The 25,787-nt window shown below is 35.1% G+C and overlaps 1 protein-coding gene and 1 pseudogene across 6 annotated transcripts in view; one reads left to right on the top strand and one right to left on the bottom strand.

Moving 5' to 3' along the window:
* The window catches only part of BBS9 (Bardet-Biedl syndrome 9), a 465,641-nt gene that overhangs the window by 100,167 nt on the left and 339,687 nt on the right, over positions 1-25,787 (top strand). For all 6 annotated transcript variants that reach the window (XM_057549919.1, XM_028164767.2, XM_028164765.2 and 3 more), the window contains 4 exons: positions 1,145-1,319; positions 8,200-8,284; positions 20,374-20,557; positions 21,227-21,356. In XM_057549919.1, the coding sequence (XP_057405902.1) occupies positions 1,145-1,319; positions 8,200-8,284; positions 20,374-20,557; positions 21,227-21,356 (574 nt within the window). The remainder of the gene's footprint in view (positions 1-1,144; positions 1,320-8,199; positions 8,285-20,373; positions 20,558-21,226; positions 21,357-25,787) is intronic.
* Positions 15,907-16,656, bottom strand: LOC103010369 (40S ribosomal protein S6-like; annotated as a pseudogene).

The following is a 25,787-nucleotide window of genomic DNA, read 5'->3' as shown; positions in this document are numbered from 1 at the left end:
CCTGAAACATCTCTCAGACTATTTAAAGTTGTTAAATTTATTGAATCAATTAAGATGAGGTAGAGTATGTTGCAGTAATAAGCACCCCAAAGATCTCAGTTTGTTTTCTTTTTAAAAAAACTCCTTTGGCAACATATTTTGATTTTTAAAAATTGCCCTTATATCCATACTCAGATACAATAATAAGACTACCATCCATTTCTATGCAATTTAATTTCTTTTTGAGCAAAGTATTCTTTAAATTTCAAAATTTAGGGATAACTGTATTGGCACTGATATCCAAGGTAAAATGGAATAGTTTCTACAGGACTTACTGTATATGGTAAGTATGGGTTAGAGATGACAACTTAATTAGAAGATTGACCTTTTGTTTATTCTCTTAATGAGTAGCTTAATTTTTCTTTGACATAGTTCTTCCCTATATAATAGATTATAAGATACACTAATCGCACTAGCAGAACGTGAAAAGTTATAGCCACTAGATCTTTCTCAGATTAGGGATACTATACTGTACCATAGAAATCATCATCATTATCATCATCTCAGTATGTTTTAAGAACTGTGAATTTTGTAGTTAATGTTTACAGACTAATAGTAGAAGACACTTCAAAATCAATCGATAGTTTAGGGCAATCAGTGACTAGTGTTTTTCGGTATTAGTCATTTTTCTCTCCCAACAGTGCTCAACACTGTGATTTGTATAAAACTGGTGCTTAATACATGTCTATGGATTTGGTCTGCTGTGTTTGACTGATGTCTAAGTCATTTGAAAGTATGGGGCTGACATACTATGAAGAAGAGAAGGCGTCGTGCAGAACAGTTTGTATTTCTGATTTTGGAAAAAATGATATCTTGCAAAGAGTCATGATTGTTCTCAGGTATTCTCTTGAGCTACAGATTTTAGCTCAAATAAATGAAAATAAATGTATTTAAAACTATAGACATGAATAATGAAAAAACTGGGAAATGTGTAGATAGTGATATACAATAATCTGATAGCTTCATCAGTTTGCGATTTAAAATTTAAACTGCCCATTTTGTCCCTTGGGGAAAAAATTAACTGACATATTTGTGGTGAATAGGGATAAAATCATTACATTCATAAAAAGAATAAGTTACCTAATTTCCTCTAATTCTTCTTTAGGTCGCGATTTAATTTGTATCCAGTCTATGGATGGAATGCTGATGGTGTTTGAGCAGGAAAGCTATGCTTTTGGGAGATTTCTCCCTGGTTCTCTTTTACCTGGCCCTCTTGCTTACAGTTCCCGTACAGATTCCTTCATTACTGTTTCATCCTGCCGACAAGTGGAAAGTTACAAGTAAGTTTGGATCTTGAATCTTTGGAATCATGGTTTTTTAAGTGTATGCTGCTGATAATTTCTTATCCACAAAGAGCTTGAATATTGCAAATGAAAAAGAGAGTGGTTTCTCTGATAAAATGTAATTGTGGTGACTTAGAGGATATCATTTACATATCATAAAACATTTGAAAGGCAGTATAGTGCAGAGATTGAGAGGAAGGATTTGGAGAGAGGCACACCTGGATTGGTGTCCTGATTTTGCTACTCACAGCTGTTTGATGGTCAGTCTCCTTATCCTGAATGTAAAGGAGGTAATAACATCTATTTCGACAAATTTGTTAAAAGAATTAAGTGTATGTCAAGTTACCACCCCATAGAAAATGCTCAATAATTATTGCGATTGTTCCTTGAATTATAAATAATAAAACACAGTCTGAGTGAAAAAAAGCCAGGTACAAATACATATATAGAATGATTTTATAACAAAAAAAGAATGTATATGATATAGGAAGAATACTGGCAAGAAATACAAGTGTTTTTATCAATGTTTTTAAAAGAACGGTTTACAGAAGTGAAGTATGAAAATGACCCTATGAAAACAGCTTATACTTTTTGCTAGAAATTCGTATTGATTTTGGTGAATTGTGTTTCAGAGAGACCGTTTTCTCCTCTACCAGCTAAATTTCAATAAAAATTATGATTTTGAGTTTTTGGAGGCTGTGTTTTTTTTGGAAGGGAGAATGGGAAAAAAAGTAGAAATCCATTCTGGGAAAAGAAATAGACTTGGAGAATTATAATATTTTCAGTAACTTTATTGTTGTTATCTTACTGATGGCAGCATTTAGAACTTTAAACATCTAAGCAACACTTCATTATAGCCTTTCAGTATTATTTTTGGCCACCTGACTTTTCCCAAGGCAGGAAGAAAATATAAATTCATCAGGCAACAGATGTAAATTTTTGCCTTCAAGTTTTATTATTGTGTATATTGCAAGTTAATGTAGTTTTCTCTTAATAAGCGGCAATCTACATTCTGAGAATTACTGTTCAGGCATCTAGGATTTAGATGAAAATCCTGAAAATAAGCAAATGTTTGTGACTAAGCAGAAGTTAACTGATGGAGGTAGTGTATCATTATGTCATATTCCTCCTACAACTCCTATGGTGCTTGTCCAAAGGAGATGAATGAGTTGTGGCATTGCTACTGATAATAAATAAAATATCATAATTATTATGAGACGCTGAGAAAAATATCTGTATAATTCATTCAATCCTGCCAAAACTTAAGCAATATTGAGAAGATCTGCTTTGCAGCTTTCCACCCAGTTCTTGCCAAGTAGAGTGATACTAGCAGTGTTACACTGGGGTCATGATACAAAGATGTGAATGTTCCATGACTTACTCTTTGAAATATGGGAATAGGAATTAATTTGGTAATAATTCCAGGAGTGATTGGATGAGAAAACAATGTGTAGGTTTCCTCAACATGAAGGTTTAATCTCACAGAAACTCATACTGTTTTAACTGTGGTAATTCTCCAACATACTGATCTATTAAATTCATCTCCATCTAAGACTAAAAAAATGCACACTTTATTTATTATGTGGATCTTTTAAAATGGTAAAAATGCATGGGATATGTGATTATTGTGAAATGAGGACAATCAAGAGGGTTTATAACATTGAGTAGTATGTTGTATTTATATATACTTTCAACTTTAATAGATTAAATGGTAATCACAGGTGTAATTTAGGATGGGAGAAAGCATGAAAACTGTAGGTTTGGTGTTCGGAGGCTTCATTAAATCTATTTATAATCAGTTAAAAATATAATCAGTTAATAGAAAAGGGTTTTAAGACATAATTCATTTTCATTTTTGATATTGATGTTTAATTACTTTAAAAACAGATCAATTATGTTCAAGTAGGAACTAGAGAAGGCTATGAGTCTCAAACTTTAGTGTGCATAAGAATTATCTGAGCATCCTTTTATGAAATGCACATTTGCAGATTCTTAATCCCCAACCCCTTAGATTTTGATTTAGTAGGTTTGGGGAAAAGACCCAGAAATCATCACAAATACATACTCCAGGTGATTCTAATTCAGGACATACTTTGAGTGTTGTTTTTCTTTTGAAGTGAGAGAATTTTTTTTTTTTTTTTTTTTTTTTTGGTAGAGGAGGGGCTTAGGGCCATTCCCTTGGCCACGTTTGTACAAACTTTGGATCATCTTTTATTCTCTTTTTCTTTCCTTTGCTTGTCAGAATTATTTAGTCAGTAAATCGTGACCTTTCTACCTTTTTTTTTTTGTTTTTCTCTTATTCAGCCGTTGCTTCCCATTCGCATTGGCATTCAGACCTTTATCTTTTCACTTGGATTTCTGTTTTTTTTTTTAACCTCTAATCTAAACTTTGAAGGGCCTTTCTCATAGCTATTCTTTTAAAACACCTCCTTAAGCCAGAATAATTTTTGTTGTCCATTAAAAAATCTAAATCTTCTCATACGACATTCAGTGCTCTTTATGCTCCAGTCCCATTTTACCTCTGTTAAGTGGACTTTCAGATTTGGAAGGGACTTTTAAAACTAACTGGTTTAAATATCCTCCTTTTTTTAACCTCCTAGATATATTATTGCCCAACACACTGATTGTTGCCCAATATCATATTTGCTTTTTGTGTTGTGCTAAAATGTTCCAGAGTATGTCTTGCATTATCAGGTTCCTGAGAGCAGAATCTGTTTTAAATACCTGTTCACTAAAGGAATAATTCAGTACATTGGTTCAGTCATTCATTCAGCAAACATTTTTCAAGAGGCTTCTCTGTGCCACACACTGTGCAAAGCACTGGAGATGCAAAGCCAGATAAGACCTGTCTCTTGTTCTCCAGCAGTATGCCAGCAAGTGGGGAGGTAGCAAGTCAATCAGCTACTTCAGTTCATTGTGATACTGGCTATGGCAGCACTGTGCACAGGAAACTGAGGAGCCTAGAGGTGATACCTTTAAATAAGAGTTGAATGTAAGGAGGCTCCCTGAAGAAGTATACTTGCCAGGAGTTTTATCTTTCTCCCCTGTTTGCTATACACTTTCCCCTGTACCCCTACAGTGGCTCCTAATATTAATACATTGCTAAGTAGACAATAGTCTTTAAATCAGTATTTTAAAATCTGTTTGTTGAATTTAATGGATAGTATTTGAAAAAGAGGATTGTGTTCTTCACCAGCCTTAGGCTCTTGCCAAACTGAAATATTTGGTGTTATTCATATATATTCAGAGCTTCTCTCTTTCTCTCTCCTCTTTTGCTCATGATGTACTCTGTCTGAAATACTCTTCCTTCCTTTTCTGTGAATGAAAATTAGGTAATTTTCTGTGAATGAAAATTAGGTCTGGAAGCCTCCCTGCTCCCCATTCAGATCTTGCCTGACATAGCTGTCAGTAACAACTCCTTCTTCTCAATTCACAGAGTAATTTTTCACTGCTTTCCATAAGCACTATTCATGCTTTCACTGATATGACATATTTACTTGTTTTTCTCCTTGACTAGGCTAAATGTTCCTTGATGGCAGGGATTTTATATCCCCTGAAGTGCCTAGCATTGTACCTTGTTGAAAGTAGATGTTTAACAAGATCTTAATGAAGGAATGAAAAGTTTATGAGTAAACCTTCTATTTTGTTACTGGCATCTTTCAATGAAAATGATTCTCCCAGGCATAATCAAGAATGCTTTCGCTATAGTTGGAATGAATGTAGTAATGCTCTGTATCCAGAACTTCCAATTCTAGTAGAGTTCTGCAGGTTAAATATCAAAGTTCCCAAATCTCCTGGTACACTTTGAGGTGACAACTATTTTTCATTTGAAAATAAATGATTTTGGAGGGTTTACTTTTGTGTTCTGTGACACCTCAATCCATATTTTAGTTACTTGCTGCTGTTTTTACGATGTGATACAGAGGAGCACTGAATTATATGGTTGAGTTTGTCATTGGTGCTCCACAGGACCTGTTAAGCATTTGTGGCTATTGGTTCAAAAAGTACCACTGTTCACCTGGACTTGCTGTACTTGTGATTAGTGCCCTTTCTGTTCTGAAAAACACATATGACACTCTTTCATTAAATCTTTTTACATTGGACCTGATTATTCTTTCAGCACTTTCAACAAGGGAATTTTATTCTTTAGCTTATATCACATAACACCTGAGTGATAAGAAAAAAAAAATCCAAGTGTTTTCTTTATTTCAGAAATTCCAAGTCTGCTTGGAATTGTTTGGTTTTGGAAACAGTTTTCCATGTACATTATTGGTCACAGTTAAGAGAATTTAAGGAAGAATCATAAAATAAATGCTATTGTAAGTTTGTCATCATCTAAATTTACTGTCAGTTATGTTTAGTAATAAAATACTCTTCTGAGTTGTCTTCTGGGAAGAGAATTGGTCTGGATTTAGAAATCAGGAGTCAATTTTGGCTCTGTCTGTGCCTGCTGTTTTGATGTTCATGAGGCCACTTTAGGGGTTCACTTATGGCTCACATGAAATAATAACTCTTTTTAGTTATATAAGAAGCTTCAAACAGCTCAAAATCTTTGGATATTTGCAACAATCTCATGAATATCCGTATCATCCTCTGGTAGGTTGGTGTCTGCATGAAATGAATGGCCTATGTAATTAATTGCCTGAGGTTAGATCCATTTGCAGGACCCGCTCTGGACTGATGTTCTAGTCACTAGTGCATACTAATTTCTGTTACCATGAACCAGAAAGAGTAAAGCAATCTTATTTGGAGGTTGGACTATGAGGTCTAATTATTTGGCGCTTTTGGAGAGTTAGGGATTTTGAAGGTCAGTCTCAGATGGTATGGAGATATTTGCTGCAGCTGCCTACGGGATTTTTTAGCATGATTTTACAAGGCCGAGATCTTCAGCCTCCTACCATTTTTTGTCTCATTTCCCATGACTCATTCTTCTCCGCCATGCATCTCTCCTAAACTCCTGCCATGGTCTTTCATGTCTCTTTTACTGCTGCATGCCTTTGCATGTGCTGTTTGCTTTGCCATAATGCCTTTTACTTCTTTAACAGCATGATGAGTTTTCACTCATTCTTCAAAACCTAGCTTTCTCCTCCTGAACTGATACCAAGAACATATATATTTCCTCCACCTCAATTACCTGTTCCTGCGATCATATTCCCTTGGTACTTATATGCATACCTTCTATTAGCACAGGGCACTCTGAGTTACACTTGTTTGTATATGAATCGTCACAACTACTTTGGAAGGTCTTGGTGGATATAGGTCATATAGTAGTTTTTCCCCTTGTTATTGCTTATATGAGATCCCTACTATATGTTTATTGAATGAATGAACTTTATATACATTAAGCTTTCTTATTAACTGTAATTTTCATGAATGCATTGCAAAATCTATCTTAATTCATAGTCATTCTACATTCACTGAAAATTGGAGGCTTTTTACAAATTAAGTATTGCTGATTGAGATAGAAGGCTTTAAGAGTTGGTATATGACATTTGAATACCAGTGTAAATTTCAGTGCTTGTTTAGATATTCTTCATTGCCTTTATTCATTCAGGTCCCTGATGTTTACACTATCAGACATCTTTCTCTTAGACAATATGAAATGTCTGAATATATCTATCTACTAATTTTCCTCTTAGCTATCAAAGAGCAATGTAAGAAGTTTTGATTCAATAAGAGGGAAAGGCTTAATTATTTGTTGAGATGTTTTTGTTAACCTTCTAATACCTTTTCTCTGCCAAGTGTTACCTTTTGGAGAGCCTTCCCTATCTCCCCTATGTAACTAGATATACACCAACAATAAAAGTAAGAAACTTCAAAAAAAAAAAAAAGAGGGAAAGGAATCTATGAGCCTAAAATTTCTTCATTTTGAGTAGGATTATTACTCTAACAATATACCATAAATTAGTGCGAGCAAGGGAATTTAAACTTTATTGTCTAAATTAATAATTTCTAAATTGAATGATATTTATAAATTGTTTTTAAGAATGATTTGAGCTAAATGTTACTATTTTTTAATTTTTAACTTTTAAAAAATTTATTTTATTGAAATATAATTGATTTACAATGTTGTGTTAAATGTTACTATTGAAATAAAAGCTTTAAAATACTTATAGAAAGTTATAATGTCCATTATTGAGAACTTATTACATACTAGATAAATTACTAGGTGATTTATCTCTATGTATATATAAATCTGTATCTGTCTATGTGTTTGTCAATCTGTCAATCAATAATTGGGCACCTAGTATATACCAGATACTGTACTAGGCACTAAATTATTTTTTAATTCTTTTAACAATGCTTAAGTTCGAGATTATTATTCCCATTTTATAGATAAGACAGAGTGATTAATTTAAAAAATTTTTCTCAACTTGTTAATGGTTTAGCTGGGAATTAAACTCAGGTGTTCTGGGGTCCATAGATTATCTATTAATAATTTCTACTATTTCTACTACTACTTTTTTGGGGGGGTTGCAACAAGTCGTCTGGTTGCTTTGCATTATTTGCATTTTTTTCTATTGTGTGTTTTGGTGCTGGATCTTTCTTGAGTATTGTTATTTGTCACATAAAATTCTAATGGAGATGCTTTGATATTTGGCAGAGCTATTTTTCCAACATTGAATTTTGGGACATATGGTTATAATTTCTTTACTATTGCAGTTTTACATAGTCTTAAGCCACAGTATCATTCAGTATGAATTCACTACTAAATTTTACAATTTTTAAAATCAAGGAAAAAGTTATTCATGAGGTTTGTAGATAATGTGCATTTAAAAATTATAGCTATACTGAGATTATGTGTTTTTAAAGTTTAAAATAAATTACGCTTTTTAACTATAAAGTCACTTACAATTTTTCCATATCTTTTAAACAGATACCAAGTACTTGCTTTTGCAACGGATGCAGATAAAAGACAAGAGACTGAACAGCAAAAACTTGGTTCTGGAAAAAGACTAGTTGTAAGGCCTTTTAAAAATATATGAAAATTTTAGTAATGTTATATCTAATTAAAGATGTTCGTTTAGAATAAGAATTCCTGGGAATAAAAATTTAAAAAACATATATTTTAGCCATTTCTCTTTTCTGTGTTAAAGTTATGTCAATGATCAAAGAATTTAGTTGGCTATTATTGAGCAATGGAGATACATGCCTAGTCATGGTCATAATATAGCAGATTATAGAGTTGTACCACTAGAATGATAGATATCCAGATGCAGTCACTTTTAACTGAAGTGATTATAAACTAACAAAATAAAAATAGAAAAATTAAAAATTCCTTTTTTTTTTTTTTTTTTTTAATGAGGATCTTGAATCAGATGCGTATGTTTGATTGATTGATTGATTGATTGATTTTGGCTGTGTTGGGTCCTCGCCTCTTGTGCGAGGGCTTTCTCCAGTTGTGGCAAGCGGGGGCCACTCTTCATCGCGATGCGCGGGCCTCTCTCGTTGCGGAGCACAGGCTCCAGACGCGCAGGCTCAGCAGCTGTGGCTCACGGGCCCAGCCGCTCTGCGGCATGTGGGATCCTCCCAGGCCAGGGCTCGAACCCGTGTCCCCTGCATTAGCAGGCAGACTCTCAACCACTGCGCCACCAGGGAAGCCCAAAAATTCCTTTAATAGGCAAAAAAAGTTGCTACTAGTAGGCATGTGATGAAATACATAAGTAAAAGATGAAAAAATTTTCACAGCCTACAAAGATAAAGTTAACTCAAAGACAAACATGGACGTTTGATAACTTGAAAAAGTAGTTTGAAGAAAAATTGTTTGAATTTTATGGTTTCTGGTCTTACATTTAGGTCTTTAATCCACTCTCTGAGTATATTTTTCTATAAGGTGTGGCGAAATGTTCTAATCTCATTCTTTCACATGTAGCTGCTCAGTTTTCCCAGCACCACTTATTGAAGAGACTGTCTTTTCTCCATGGTATATTCTTGCCTCTTTTTTCATAGATTAATTGACCATAGGTGTGTGGGTTTATATCTGGCTCTCTATTCTGTTCCATTGAACTATGTGTCTGTTTTTGTGCCAGTACCATGCTGTTTTAATTACAACAGCTTTGTAGTGTAGTCTGAACTCAGGGACTTACTTCCAGCTTTGTTCTTTTTCTCAGGATTTCTTTGGCAATTCAGAGTCTTTTGTAGTTCCATGTAAATTTTAGGATTGTTTGTTCTAGTTCTGTGAAATATATCGTGGGCATTTTAATAGGGATTGCATTAAATCTGTAGATTGCTTTGGGTAGTATGGACATTTTAACAATATTAATTCTTCTAATCCAAGAACATAGGATATCTTTCCATTTCTTTGTATCATTTTCAAATTCCTTCATCAGTGTTTTATAGTTTTTAGAGCATAGGTCTTTAACCTCCTTGGTTAAGTTTATTCCTAGGTACTTTATTCTTCTTGATACGATTTTTTTTTAATTATTATTTATTTATATATCTTTTTGGGCTGTGTTGGGTCTTTGTTTCTGTGCAAGGGCCCCCCCCTAGCTGCGGCAAGCGGGGGTCACTCTTCATCGCTGTGCGCGGGCCTCTCACCATCGCGGCCTCTCCCGTTGCGGAGCACAGGCTCCAGACGCGCAGGCTCAGTAGTTGTGGCTCACGGGCCCAGTTGCTCCGCGGCATGTGGGATCTTCCCAGACCAGGGCTCGAACCCGTGTCCCCTGCATTGGCAGGCAGACTCCCAACCACTGCGTCACCAGGGAAGCCCATCTTGATACGATTTTAAACAAGATTGTTTTCTTGCTTTCTCTTTCTGATAGTTCATTATTAGTTTATAGGAAAACAACAGATTGTCTATATTGATCTTGTATCCTGCAACTTTCTGAATTCATTTATTAGTTCCAATAGTTTTTTGGTGGAGACTTTAGGGTTTTCTATATATAAAATACCATGTCATCTGCAAAGAGTGATAGTTTTACTTCTTCCCTTTCAATTTGGATACGTTTTATCTCTTTTTCTTGTTGGATTGCTGTGGCTAGGACTTCCAATACTATGTTAAACAAGTGTGAGAGTGGGCATCCTTATCTTGTTCCTGATTTTAGCAGAAATGCTTTTAGTTTTTCATCATTGACTATGATGTTAGCTGTGGGTTTGTCATAAATGGCCTTTATTATGTTGAGATATGCTCTCTCTATACTATCTCTGATGAGAGTTTTTATCATGAGTAGATGTGGAATTTTGTCAAATGCCTTTTCTGTGTCTATTGAGAGGATCATGTGATTTTTATCTTTCCTTTTGTTAATGTGGTGTATCACATTGATTGATTTGCAAATATTGAACCATCCTTGCATCCCTGGAATAAATCCAACTTGATCATGGTGTATGATTCTATTTATATGTTGTAGGATTCAGTTTGCTAATATTTCATTGAGGATTTTTGCATCTATATTCATCAAAGGTATTAACCTGTAATTTTCCTTTTGTGTAGTGTTTTAGTCTGGTTTTGGTATCAAGGTAAAGGTGGCCTCATAGTATGAATTTGGGAGTTTACTGTCCTCTTTAATTTCTTGGAAAAGTTTGAGAAAAATAGTTAGAAGTTCTTCTTTATATTTTTGGTAGAATTCCCCTGTGAACCTGTCTGGTCCTGGACTTTTGTTTGCTGGAAATTTTTTTTAAAATTACAAATTCAATTTCACTACTAGCGATCCATTTATGCAGATTGTCTATTTCTTCCTGATTCAATCTTGTCAGGTTGTATGTTTCTAGAAATCTGTCCATTTCTTCTAGGTTGTCCAATTTGTTGGCATGTAGCTGTAGTATTCTCTTATGATTTTTTGTATCTTGTGGTATTGGTTGTTATTTCTCCTCTTTCATTTCTTATTTTGTTTATTTGGGTCCTCTTTTCTTCTTGGTGAGCCTGGCTAAAGGTTTATCAATTTTGTTTATCTTTTCAGAAAACTAGCTCTTGCTTTCATTGATCTTCTCTCTTATATTTTTTGTCTCTATTTTATTTATTTCCTCTCTGATCTTTATTGTTTCCTTCCTTATGCTGACTCTGGGCTTTGTTTGTTCTTCTTTTTCTAATTGCTTTAGATGGTAGGTTAGGTTGTTTATTTGAGATTTTTCTTGTTTCTTGAGGTGGGCCTGTGTCTATAAACTTCCCTCTCAGAATGGCTTTTGCTGCATTGCATAGATTTTGGAAAGTGTGTTTACATTTTCATTTGTTTTGAGGTATTTTCTGATTTCCTTTTTGATTTCCTCATTGACCAATTGGTTTTTTAGTAGCATGTTGTTTAACTTCCACATGTTTGTGCTTTTCCCATTTTTTCGGTAATTGATTTCTAGTTTCATACTATCGTGTTTGGAAAAAATGCTTGGTATAATTCCTATCCTCTTAAATTTGCTGATACTTGTTTTGTGGCCCAGCATGTGATCTGTTCTGGAGACTGTTCCATGTACACTTGAAAAGAATGTGTATTCTGCTGGTTTTGGATGGAATGCCCTGTAGATATTTATTAAGTCCAATTGGTTTATTGTGTCATTTAAGACCACTGTTGTGTTACTGATTTTCTGTCTTGATGATCTGTCCATTGATGTAAATGGGGTGTTAAAGTCTTCTACTATTGTATTCTTGTCAATTTTCCCCTTTATGTCTGTTACTATTTGCTTTATATATTTAGGTGCTCCTGTACTGGGTGCATATATGTTAATGACTGTAATATCCTCTTCTTGTATTGATCCTTTTATAATGATACAGTGATATTATTATATGATATCATGTATTATATTATTATGATATTATAATGATATAATGCACTTCTTTGTCTTTTGTTATAGACTTTGTTTTAAAGTCCATTTTGTCTGATATGAGTGTTGCTATCCTTGCTGTCTTGTCGTTTCTGTTTGCATGAATGAAATATCTTTCTCCATCTCCTCACTTTTAGTCTGTGTGTGTGTTTGGCTCTGAAGTGAGTCTCTTGTAAGCAGCATATAGATGGGTCTTGTTTTTTTAATCCAATCAGACACCCTATGTCTTAAAAATTTTTTTTTTATTGAGGTATAGTTGATTTACACCCTATGTCTTTTGATTGGAGCATTTAGTCTACTGATATTTAAAAAAATATTGATAGGTATGTACTTATTGCCATTTTATTACTTGTTTTCCAGTTGTTTTTGTAGTTCTTCTCTGTTCATTTCTTCTTCTTGTTGTTTCTTCTCTGTGGTTTGATGATTTTCTTTAGTGGTATGCTTGTGTTCCTTTCTCTCTAATTTTTGTGTTATCTGTTGTAGGTTTTTGATTTGTGGTTACCATGGGTTTCATATATGTTGACCTACAACTGTATCTACTTGTTTTAAACTGGTGGTCATTTAAGTTCAAACACATTCTAAAGATCTACATTTTTTGCTCCCCTCCCCCCATATTTTGTGTTTTTGATGTTATATTTTATGTCCTCATGTTTATCCCTTAACTGTTTATTATAGTTATAGTTGCTTTTATAATTTTTTTGCCTTTTAATCTTCATAGTAGCTTATTTAAGTGGTTGATCCTCAGCTCTTACTATATATTTGTCTTTCCTAGTGGGATTTTCCCTTTCCTATAGATTTTTACTTCTTTCCCACTTAGAGAAGATGTTTTAGCCTTTCTTTTAGGGTAGATTTAGTATTGATTGATGAATGTTTTTAATTTTTGCTTGTCTGGGAAGTTCTTTATCTCCCTTTCAATTATAACTGATAATCTTGCTTGGTGGAGTATCCTAGGTTGCAGGTTTTCCCCCTTTCAGCACTTTGAGTATATCATGCCACTTCCTTCTGGCCTGCAAAGTTTCTGCAGAAAAATCAGCTAGTAGTCTTATGGGGGTTCCCTTGTGTATAACTCTTTGTTTTTCTCTTGCTGCCCCTAGAACTCTGTCTTTATCTTTAATTTTTGCCAGTTTAATTATGATATGTCTTGATGTGGATCTGTTTGAATTCATCTTCTTTGGGACCCTCTGTGTTTCCTGTATCTGTATATCCATTTCCTTCTTTAGGTTTGGGAAATTTTCAGCCATAATTTCATCCAATACATTTTTAACCCCTTTCTCTCTCTTCTCCTTCTGGGACCCCTGTGAATGTTGGTACATTTGATGTTATCTCTTAAGCTGTTCTCATTTTTTTTTTTAAAAAATTATTTATTTATTTATTTATTTATGGCTGTGTTGGGTCCTCGTTTCTGTGCGAGGGCTTTCTCCAGTCGTGGCAAGCGGGGGCCACTCTTCATCACGGTGTGCAGGCCTCTCACCATCGCGGCCTCTCCTGTTGCGGAGCACAAGCTCCAGACGCGCAGGCTCAGCAGTTGTGGCTCACGGGCCCAGCTGCTCCACGGCATGTGGGATCCTCCCAGACCAGGGCTCAAACCCGTGTCCCCTGCATTGGCAGGCAGATTCCCAACCACCGCACCACCGGGGAAGCCCAAACTGTTCTCATTTTTAAACTTTGTTTTTATTTTTGCTGTTCTGATTTGGTGACTTCCATTATTCTATCTTCCAGATCACTTATGTGTTCTTCTGTACCACCTAGTCTGCTATTTATTCCTTCTAGTGTGTTTTTCATTTAAGCTATTGTATTCTTCAGTCTGACTGGTTTTTAAAAAATATTTTCCAGTTTCTTGTTAAAATTCTCACTTTGTTCATCTATTCTTTTCCCTAATTCAATTAGTAGTCTTATTACTAATGCTTTGAATTCTTTATCTGGTGAATTGTTTATTTTTGTTTCATTTTTTGTTTTTTTTTAGGTGTTTTCTCTTGCTCTTTCTATTGAGACCAATTCCTCTGTCTTCTCATTTTGCTTAACTTTCTCTCTTTCTATGAAATTAGGTGAAACAGTTATCTAATTCAGTGTCCTTATGCGGCAGCATCCTTGTATAGTTTGTATGTGCCCAGTGGTTTTGATGGGAGAGCTGGATTTGATGTGAACATAAGTCACATCTTTCCTCAGGGTGTGCTGGCAGCTATCACCTTGGTAGGAAGTGGGCTGGAGAAGGAAGGGCTAGGGACAGAGCCAGGTGTGAGCCAAGGATTCCCCTCTCTTCAGTGGCCATCACTACCCTATCAAAGGTGGGGTCAGGTCCCAAGTTGCTGGAGCAGAAGCCCTGAGGGTAGAGTCTTTCTGGCTCTGTTACCTTTAAGTGTGAGCCCTCCCCATTTCCAGCACTGGCACCCTTGTCCCAGAGGGGAGCAGTGCTGGAGTAGGAGGGCCTGTGCAGGCTCTTGGTGTTTGAATGGGTATAGGCTGTGGTGGTCCAGCCATAGACAGAGGTTAGGCTTCTTCTGATGTGCTGCCTGTGCTGCCCCCTCCCTGGTTAGACAATGCTTTTGGTCTTAGCTGCCTCTGTGTCTCACTGCTGAGTTCTTTCCTCAGTCATGGCAGCCCTCACTCCAGTGTGGAGCTGCAATGTGAAGTAAGCAGGGCTGGAGCATTCAGTCTGCTCAGGCTGGGGCACTCACGAGGCGGTTGCAGGAAACCAGTCAGCCACCCATGCAGTTCTGATCTGCACTTTCCGCCCTGTTTTGTGAGTGAACAAGCATGTGTGCACTCCTTCTGAGTTGGATCTGGGGTTCCACCAGCCTTCCTATTAGTCCCACCTGCCCTCCAACCAGCCAAGGGGGTTTGTCTTCTCTGTGCAGGACCCCAGAGCTAGGGTGCCCAACATGTAGTTCAAATTGCTCACTCCCCAGGGAGGATCTCTGCCTGTGAAATCTCCCTTTTCCTCTGAGTCCTGTCCCTCACACAGGTCCTGACCTGATCGCTTCTCTTCCCTTTCTACCTGATTATGTGTGGATCTCTCTTCCAGCCTTGGTTGTACAGGAGTCTTTCTGCCAGTTTCCAGTTAATTTTTGGTGAGAATTGTTCCACATAGGGATGTATTTTTGATGTGTTTGATGCAGGAGGTGAGTTCTACATCCTCTGACTCTGCCATCTTGATTTCCTCCTCCAAGAGCAGAGGTCTCCTCTGTCTTCTTGCTTGCATTGTTCCCATGAGAAATCTTTCATCTTATCTTTCTTCCTTTGTACATAATGTCTTTTTTCTCTGGATGTTTTTCAGATTTTCTCTTATCACCTGTTTTGAGCAATTAGATTATGATGTGTTTTGTGTAGTTTTCCTTTCTTTCATTCCTTTTTTGATGCTTAAGATTTGTTGAACTTTGTGTATCAGTGAATTTATAGTTTTCATGAAATTTAGAAAATTTTTAGCTATTAATTCTTCATATATATTTTTCTGTTCTCCATCTTTTCTCCTCTCCTCTCAATTACACATACATTTAGGCTACTTGAAGTTACCCTACAGGTCACAGATTTTCTTTTCCTTTTCAAAAATTCTTTTTTCTATTTCATTTTGGATAATTTCTACTGCTATGTTTTCAAGGTCACTAATATTCTTTCTACAGTGTCTAATCTGGTATTAATTCCCATCTGTTATAGCTTCTATCTCTACAAGTTCAATTCAGGTGATTTAAAAAATATCTTCCATGTATCTACTTAACTTTTTAAAGATAAAGAATATAGTTATAATAATTGTTTTAATGTCCTTGTTTTCTAATTCTAACATCTGTATCAATTTTTTTTTTGATGTCTGATCTTATTTATTTGTTACTGTTAGAACATCTCATTTTTGACTGGACTCAGACTTAGAAGTAGAAGCTCTCAGGGAGGACAGCCTCCAGCTCTTGGCAGTCTGTTCCTGGCATTTTTCTTTGGCCTCCTTCATTCTCCTGGCCAAAAGTTTAGCATATTCTGCAGCCTCTCCCTTATTTTTCGTAGTACGCTGTTTCTTCAGAGCAATACACCGACGTTTGTCTTGCAGAACACGTGGAGTAACAAGATGCTGAATCTTGGGTGCTTTGGTCCTAGGTTTCTTACCTTCTTTGTTTAGGGGCTTTCTCACAACATACTGGTGGACATCATCTTCTTTAGAGAGATTGAAAAATTTGCAGATTCTGCTAGCTCTTTGGGGCCCCAGGCAACGAGGCACACTAGTATAGTGAGTTTAGGAATATCCTTCTCCCCTTTTTTTTCGATGACCAAATTGAGAACGCTCAGATTGGCATCTACAATGCAACCCCATACAGATTTGCCCTTTCTTTCTCCAGTCCTCCTTGGTCTGTAACAAGAATGCCCCTTACTCAGTAGCAGGCAGACTTGGCCATGGGTCAAGACACCCTGTTTCATGGGGAAACCCTGTTTGTCATTTCCACCACTGATTCGGACCACATAACCCTTCCATTCTTCACCCAGAGCGTCAGCAGCAACTTCCGTGCCCATACGCTTCTCATAAAAGGTATGAAGTTTTCGTTCATCGTCCACTTCAATGAGTTTCTGGCAGCCAGTGGCCGGGAAGGAGATGTTCAGCTTCATTCTGAAGTGGCCGACCACCTCCGAGGCACCGCAAAAAGAGTCTGTATCAATTTTGAGTGAATTTTAGTTTATTTATTTATCTCCACATCATGGATCACATTTTCCTGTTTCTTTACATGCTTGGTAATTTTTTATTAGATGCCAGGATATAGTCAATTTTACTTTGTTGGGTGCTAGATATTTTTGTGTTTCTATAAATCTTCTTGAGCTTAGGCCTGGGAGACAGTTAGTTAGTTGGAAACAGTTTGATCTTTTTGGGTCTTGCTTTTAAGTCTTGTTAGGTGGGACCAGAACAGTGCTCATTCTGGGGCTACTTATTCCCTACTCCTGAGGGTAATACCCTTTGAGTGCTCTATCCAGCTCCCTTTGAATTATGAGGTGTTCCAGTCTGGCTGGTGGGCACTGGCAGTATTCCAGGCCCTTTGTGAATGCTGGGCACTGTTACCGCTAATCCTTTTGGGTGGTTCTTTCCCTGGCTTTGAGTAGTTTTCTACATGAATGTGCTGATAAGTACTCAGCTGAATACTTGAGAGGATTCTTTACAGATCTCAGAGTACTGTCCCTGTGCTGCTGTCTTTCTTTGTCATGCTGTCTTATGAACTCTAGCTGCCTTGGTTTCTCTGAACTCTTAGCATCCATCTCCTCAACTCAGGGAGTCTGTTGGGCTTTGCCTGGGTTGTTTCTCCCTGTGCCATGGCCTAAAAACTCTCTCATGGCTGGAGCAATTTTACCACTCACCTCATTTATTTTATGTTTTTAAGGGGATTGCTGTCCTTTGTTTTCTGATATCCAGTGCCTTGCAAATGGTTGTTTCATACATTTTGCCCGTGTTGTGGTTGTTTCAGATGGATGGAAGATTTTTTTCCTATTACTCTATCATGGCTGGAAATGGAAGAATTTTTAAATGATTGTTCTTAGTAAACTTCTGTGTATTTTGAGACTCATTAATTTAGAATGTGGTATATTTCCCTAAGGGGATGTTACAAAGAGTGGCACTCAGTACCTAGTGAACTGAAAGTATTTAGTGGCAGGATCTTGGCCTGTGGCCTCAGAAACTTTGCCTATCCACTCTGAATGAATCGTCATCTCTCAGAGTCAGGGACACATCAGCCTGAGTTACAAGCACTGAAAAGTAATGCTAGAATGCTAACCTATTATATTGTAATGAGAAATGTTAACTGTCTTAGGACTGATGTTCATGTCTTGTGTCCAGTAGAATCTTTTCATATAGGTAAACTACACTTGAACTAAGTGGTAATTGAATGATTTCTTGGTGTTGAATCCGAATTTAGATGAAGATAATCTGATGCATCTACCTATATTCACTATGCTATCTCCCTATTCCAGATTGTTCTTATATACACACTGATTATATTTGCCTCTCTGGCTAGCCCCATTTGGATTTCATACCTTCTTTGGTATTTTAATCCTAAAGTAGACAGATTAATACCTAAATCATTTCTGGATGGCATGAAATTTATATATATATATATATTTAAAACTTTTATTTTTTAGCTGCTTTGGGTCTTCGTTGCTGCGCGCGGGCTTTCTCTAGTTGTGGCAACTGGGGGCTACTCTTTGTTGCGGTGCGCGGGCTTCTCATTGCAGTGGCTTCTCTTGTTGTGCAGCATGGGCTCTAGGTGCACAGGCTTCAGTGGTTGCAGCATGCGGGCTCAGTAGTTGCGGCACGTGGGCCCTACAGCGCGCGGGCTTCAGTAGTTGCAGCACACAGGCTCAGTAGTTGTGGTGCGTGGGCTTAGTTGCTCTGCAGCATGTGGGATCTTCCCGGACCATGGATCAAAACTGTGTCCCCTGCATTGGCAGGTGGATTCTTAACCACTGCGCCACCAGGGAAGTCCATATCTATCTATCTATCTGTCTATATATATATCTACCTATCTTTAATGTGACTTTTCATATCTCTTCTTTGAACTTTTATTTGCTGATTCTTGCCTCAAAGCCTAACTTTGAGGGCAATCTTACTTCCTCTTTATCCACGTACTTTTGTGCATTCCATCTCACATTGCGTTTCCCTGATGATTAGTGGTGGTGAGCATTTTTTAATATACCTGTTGGCCGTTTGTATGTCTAATTTTGAGAAATGTCTATTTAGGTCTTTTGCCCATTTTAAAATCATATATTTGTTTTCTTGCTATTGAGCTGTCTGAGTTTCTTATATATTTTTGTATATTAACTCCTTATTGGCTATATGGATATATTTTTTTCCATTTCATAGATTGTCTCTTCACACAATTGATTGTTTCCTTTGCTGTGCAGAGCTTTAAAAAAATATTTTTTTATTGAATAAAAGACTTTAAATTCCATAATGCTTTACAATTTTCAAAAGTTTCACACACATGATTTCATATAATCCCATAATAACCCTTTTTTTTTTTCCCTGCAGAAGCTTTTTAGTTTGATGAAATCCCTTCTGTCTATTTTAATATTGTTGCCTGTGCTTTTGAGGTCATATCCAAAAAATCATTGAGCTTTTCCCTATGTTTTCTTCCAATAATTTTGCAGTTTCAGTTCTTATGTTTAAGTCTTTAGTCCATTTTGAATCGATTTTTGCATATGGTATGAGATAGGGGTTCATTTTCATTTCTCTGCATGTGGATATCAAGTTTTCCCAACACCATTTTTTGAATAGACTGTACCATCTTCCATTGTGTGTTCTTGGTACCTTTGTCAAAGATGAGTTGACTATAAATGCAGAGTTTTGTTCCATTGGTCTAGATGTTTGTTTTTTATGCCAGTTCCATGCTGTTTTGATTAGTATAGTTTTGTAGTATATTTTGAAATCAGGTAGTATGATGCTTCCAGCTTTGTTCTTTTTGCTCAAGATTGCTTCAGCTATTTGGAGTCTTGTGGGTTCATATGAATTTACACATTTTTTTTTGATTTCTGTGAAAAATGTCATTGGAATTTTGATAGAGATTTGAATCTGTAGATCACCTTGAGTAGTAGGGACAGTTTAATAATATTAATTCTTCTAATCCATGAACGTGGAATATCTTTCCATTTATTTGTGCTTTTCAATTTCTTTCATCAATGTTTTATAGTTTTTGATGCACAGATCTTCACCTCCTTGATTAAACTTATACGAGTGTTTTTGAACTGCTGAATAGCTAATATCATTTGGTAAAAGATGGGGCAAAAACTATTAGAGTCTACAAAATATCAAAAATATGGTCATAGGAAAAAAAAGTGAATGAAGATTAGCCAATCCTTTTTTTTTTAATTTTTAAAAAAATGTATTTATTTTGTTTATTTATTTTTGGCTCTGTTGTGTCTTCATTGCTGCATGCGGGCTTTTTGTAGTTGCGGTGAGCAGGGGCTACTCTTCGTTGAAGTGCGCAGCTTCTCACTGTGGTGGCTTCTTTTGTTGCGGAGCACAGGCTCTAGGCACACGGGCTTCAGTATTTGTGGTACACAGGTTCAGTAGTTGTGGCTCATGGGCTCTAGAGCGTAGGCTCAGTAGTTGTGGCGCACAGGCTTAGTTGCTCCATGGCGTGTGGTATCTTTCTGGACCAGGACTTGAACCCGTGTCCTCTGCATTGGCAGGAGGATTCTTAACCACTGCACCATCAAGGAAGCCCAAGGTTAGCCAATCTTTATGCCTGTGTTGTTGTAAAGCATTTCTTAATTGTATTGATATGGCAGTGACTAAAATGTTCTGTTTTTAGCAACTAAATTGATCATAAGTTTTCCTTTGCAGGTGGATTGGACTCTAAATATTGGAGAGCAAGCCCTTGATATATGTATTGTCTCTTTCAATCAGTCAGCATCTTCTGTTTTTGTTCTTGGTGAGAGAAACTTTTTTTGCCTTAAGGATAGTGGACAAATTCGATTTATGAAGAAACTTGATTGTAGCCCAAGTTGTTTTCTCCCATATTGCTCAGGTGAGTAGAAAGATTTTCTTTTATCTCTTCCATATGTCATGACTATATTTTATACACCAAAAAAAGCCCAAATCACTCACATATATTTTAAACATTTAGGAAAACAGTTTTATATGGAACATGTAATGGAAATTTTAACTTTTAAAATTTGAATAGAAGTGTGATATAAAGCACACATTTGGTTTTGTCAGTTATTTTACTTCATACAAAATGACTTGTAGGATTGGCCTCAGGTATGCATTAATGCTTTCCAAGATGTGGCTGTTCAAGATGCTTCTAAGAGAACATCAGACTCTTTTACAGGCAGAATGGAGCATAGTAATGCCTAATAGAATTATTTGTCTGTAGTGAATGTCTAGTAAACATTAGCTTAAATGTGTTAAATATTAATCAAATTCATGCTTTGTAGATAAAATGCAAAAATGTTGGCCACTATCTAGTTACAGTCTTTACAGTTATATATGTAGTTTTTATATACTTATAAAATGATTTTTTTTCTTTTTGATATTGGTAGCTTGTAGTTGAAAAATAATGTTTTATTACTTAAAATCTTTATGCATTGTCAAGATATTAGAATTAAATTGTATCATAAATCCTCTAAAAGGATATAATATACTGTTGGAAATGATTGTTTTCTTATTATCCTCTTTTTCTATCTTCAACCCATAGTTTCTGAAGGAACAATAAATACTTTGATTGGAAACCATAGTAACATGTTGCATGTTTATCAGGATGTGACATTGAAGTGGGCCACTCAACTTCCCCACATTCCTGTAGCAGTAAGAGTGGGCTGTTTACAGTAAGTGGTTTAATTGAACAGTTTTTTAAAAAGAGTATCTTAAGGAATTCACTAGAAGTTGTATGGCAAATGATTTTACTAAAAAATGGCAAGTGACATTGAATGTCTGCAATGGAGATAATTTAAAATATAAATTTTATTGGTAAAGAAGGATATTAAAAACCCTTAATTAGCACCTTTAATCATTTTTATCTAGTATCTCTAACAAGATATTCTTTATAAATTCAAGATTTCAAGAAAATAGTTTACCTGATTATTTTCTTTAAAATAGAAAAGAATTTCTTCAGGCACTTAATGGATCCCATTTAGAGATCACTTATTGTTGACTGTGAGAATGTTACACTTCAAAATTTGTTTCAGAACTTATTATGTCAAACGGTGCAGAATTGCTAATGATTATGTGTTCAGGACAGTTTAGATTTTAAATAGAGCCTTTTTGCATTTAAATGAAAGACAAAATTCGTGTGTTAACATTAACTTTACAAAATTTATCAAAAACGAGAGAAATAGATATCTAACTGTGTAATTTTTCTAGTTTGTCAGTATATGAGGCAAGATCTTGACAAACTCTTTAGCATCTCAAATTATGTTTAGGAATTGAAAATCTCAATAAATGTATAGAAACACAACTTTCTATAAAGCTTCATGTATTCCCAGATCTAGTCAATTCTGCTTATTTAGATCATTTTATTGAACATTTAAAAACCGTATGTAGAATTTTTCAGTGATGCCTATAGTATCTGATCAATGTGGCTAATCCTCGCAATTTAAGAGGTTGAATGTGGAATATTATTGTTGAGGCTCAATGAAAGGCATTCATATTTGCATTAATGGTTAATCTGAAGCTTAGATGTTGGAAAAATGAAAACAATGTTTTGAAAACATTGAATATTTTAAAAAGAAACTGCTTTTCATATTTATGAGAAAATACTATAATTATAATACTATAATTATAGTTTCTGTGCACTTAACACAAATTACAGTTATTTTGTATCTGAAGAAAAATTTAAAATTTTGAGTTAGCTTTTGCAAAGTCCACCAGATGGTCTTTTAAGTTCAACCAAACACTCAAGACTCACCAGACATTTTATATCAGATTTACTTATAAGGATTTAGAACAGGAAAAATATCTTGCCAGCAGGGCAACATCAAGTAATTCTCTTTTGGGAGAGTAATTCTTGCAGCGGTCCATATATCCATCCAAGAGCTGTTCTCTTTGGCCCCCCAAGTGACAGCTTAGGTGCAAGAAGACAGATTCACACTGGTGGGTATGCAGCCCATCTTGGCTTAGAGTCTCCATGCCCCTCAGGAGCCAGTATCTTTAAATACTAAAAAGTCATTGTGGTTTTTGTATGTATGTGGGGCATGGGAGAGTGATAGAAAGAACTTATTGAGATCATTTAGTTGAAATACTTATATTACAGGTATATTATTTACAAGGGATTTGTCTATTTTAAGAGTCACCATACTCATAGAGAAGCTCAGAGATATGGGTTGCCAGCAGATATTTATGGTTAATTTACAGTTTCTGGTCCAGATGCAACTTACAAGTCAAGGGACAAATAGTAACTGAAAGTACCTTGAATAAAAAGTCAAATTTCTATATAGTGTGCAGCAAGATGCTTATATTCAAAATTAGCCTGACGCACCTAAATTTAGATACTTGTAAATGAAACTTCCTATTTCTCATAAAGATCATAATTATAAATAAGTGCAAATATTACCATTAATGATTTCCATGGTTAATATATAGCAATAATTTCTAATTATTCATTGGAAGATTTTTCTTATTTTTATGCACTTTAACATAAAAATATAGGATTAGAGTGTTTGAAAGAATTTCTCTGTAACTTTTAGTAGAATCAAAAAAATTTATTACTGACTTAACTATAACATATTTGTATTGAGAAGTTATTATTTGAAGTTAGAGCACTGAAATAATGTCACTTCTGCTTTTTATTACCTTTAAGGTTAAACTTTTTTGGTAGAAGCTTCCTTGGCTGCATGTGTTTATTTGTAAAGGAAATTGCTGCTATTTTAATATGTTTCTTTTCAATGAATAAGAAATATTGGATTTGGATCAAGTTGGTGCAATTATACTTAATAGCAGCATTTTCTTCAGAAACTACGATGCTTTATTTCCTCCCACTCCCTCCTAGTTGGCAGTCCTAGTCCTCTCTACCTTGTTTATTATAAACCAGTTTTAAATCTCTCTGGGTTTCCTTCTTTCTTTTCAGAGTAAATGGCATTCTTGATTAGATTTTTTTTAGTCTAATTATTTTAATTTTTGTGTGTTAGACTATAGGAATGTGAAATAAATATGCAGTTTACAGAATCAGAAGAGCCCGAATGTGATAATGTTCTTTAAATTCTTAGCTATTACTGTTTTCCTCTCATTGCACAAAGTAGCTATGGAAGCCTGGCGAGTATCTTACCTCTGCTATAGTCAGTTTCCCAAACGGCAAATAAAGATCATTGTTTATTGGTAACGTTATTCTCTCTAGAGATATGAAATATACCTAAAAGTAGAAGTCTATTTGAATGGATATTCAAAGTGATGGGAGCCTTTCCAAACTTTAGCTGGCAGCCACAGCCATTGTGCTTTAAAATCTTGTTACAGCTCATTTTTTAGTATAAACAATTTGGTCTAGGACTATGGTGTTTTTCTTCCTAGGCTATATTCACTATAGTAACTTTTTATAACTGTCAGTATTTAACATTTTTTTCTTTAGTCTTCGTTGATATAGTATTCTTGACCAGAATGTTTTCCCCGTTTCTTCTCTGGATTTTCAGATTTCTTCTATCTTCGAGTCCTAACAAGTCACATAAATAAGCCTTCCCTCTCTACCCTGATCTCCTTCTTTGAATTTCTATAATATTTATAGTATGTTGGTGACTGTTCTTTGCTTTTTCTAACTCCCCAATTTGATCATACACTGTTTTAATGTAAGGACCTGTTCTACTTTTGCATATCACATTGAATAATCAGTCAGAAAGCTGAACATATGGTATATGCTCGGTAGATACATGAAAATCATTGTGGTTTGTGTGTGTCAGGGTGAGGGGTGGCTAGAAAGACCTCATAAGAGCTTTTAAAGTTTTTTTTAAATATGAAAAAATTGAGACTCATAGATGGAAGGATATTGTTTCTTTGATATTTTTAGGAGAGTTTTTAAATTTCAAAGTGACTTTTTCTTTCGTTTTAGTTTAACGTTTGCTGTTAATTTGTCTTTTTTTTCCTTTGTGCTTTGTAGAAAGAGAATGTTGGCCTATATATACACTTTCTGCTATGTTATATTTTTAAGGATTTCCTTTGTGGCTTAATATCCCACATAATATTTGTAAATATTCTTGGAAGTAAGGTAGAGCATAAATTATGATTTTCAGAGCTTGTGCATTCTTATTGATATTTTCCTCTGTTAATCTATTAATCAGCAGTGGAATGTTTGTCTTTCATTACTATATTTTTCTGTCAATTTTTTGTTGAATATCTAAGTATTTTTGATTTATATATTCTAGTTCTATGTATTCAACTTATGTTTATGTAGTTATTTTATTTTATTTTTTTGATTAGTTTAAAAAATTTTGCCAGTATAAAGTGACCTTTTTTTGTGCTTTCATTTAATGTTTTCTTGCTTCTTTGTTTTGTTTTGTTTGCTTTGAGTTCACTTTGTTATTAATTATTGGTATGCTATTGTCTATGCTTTTTTAACCTGTAACTTTATTTTGGGTGTATTTCTTATAAAAAGAATTTGATTGGATTTTTCAACCCATTTTGGAGACCCATTTAAAATTGTTACATTCAATGTATTTTGTCAATTTTCAGCTTCTATGATATTCTCTACTTTTTATACTATTTTCTTTGGTTTCCATTTCTTGTATGTGAGTTGTGGTTTCATTGCACTTGGAATTCTTTCATGTATTAGATGTTACATACACATACATATCTCTTTTCTTTATTTTACCATACAATATAACACCCTATACCATTCTGGGGAACATTAAATCAGCCTACTGAGGGAAGAAGCACAATTAATAAGTTAAAAAATTATAATTCATGATATAAAAAGATTCACAATCTTTAACAGATATAGAAAAATACATTAAAATCACTGTATGATCGTATTGCCTAGATAAAAAGTGAACGCAAATTTTAAAAACATTCTTGAAAAGAGCATTAGTTTACAATAATAATTTATAGCTGATAAAAATACATGACAGAAAAATATTGTACAATGATAAATTTTTATCATACTGCTGTGGGCCTGGGTTTGATCCCTGGTGGGGGAACTAAGATCCTATAAGCTACATGGCATGGCTGGAAAAAAAAAAAGATAAAACTCAAGCATTATTTAAAGTTACCTCAATCTTACCATCCAGAATTGACATTTGTTAGCACCTGTTAAACATCAAGCCTGATATTTTTGTCTA

The sequence above is a fragment of the Balaenoptera acutorostrata genome, chromosome 7 (genome assembly GCF_949987535.1).
Source record: "Balaenoptera acutorostrata chromosome 7, mBalAcu1.1, whole genome shotgun sequence".
NCBI classification, from domain to species: Eukaryota; Metazoa; Chordata; class Mammalia; order Artiodactyla; family Balaenopteridae; genus Balaenoptera; species Balaenoptera acutorostrata.
Note: the sequence above shows the minus strand (reverse complement) of the source record. Positions and strands in the feature narration are given on the sequence as shown.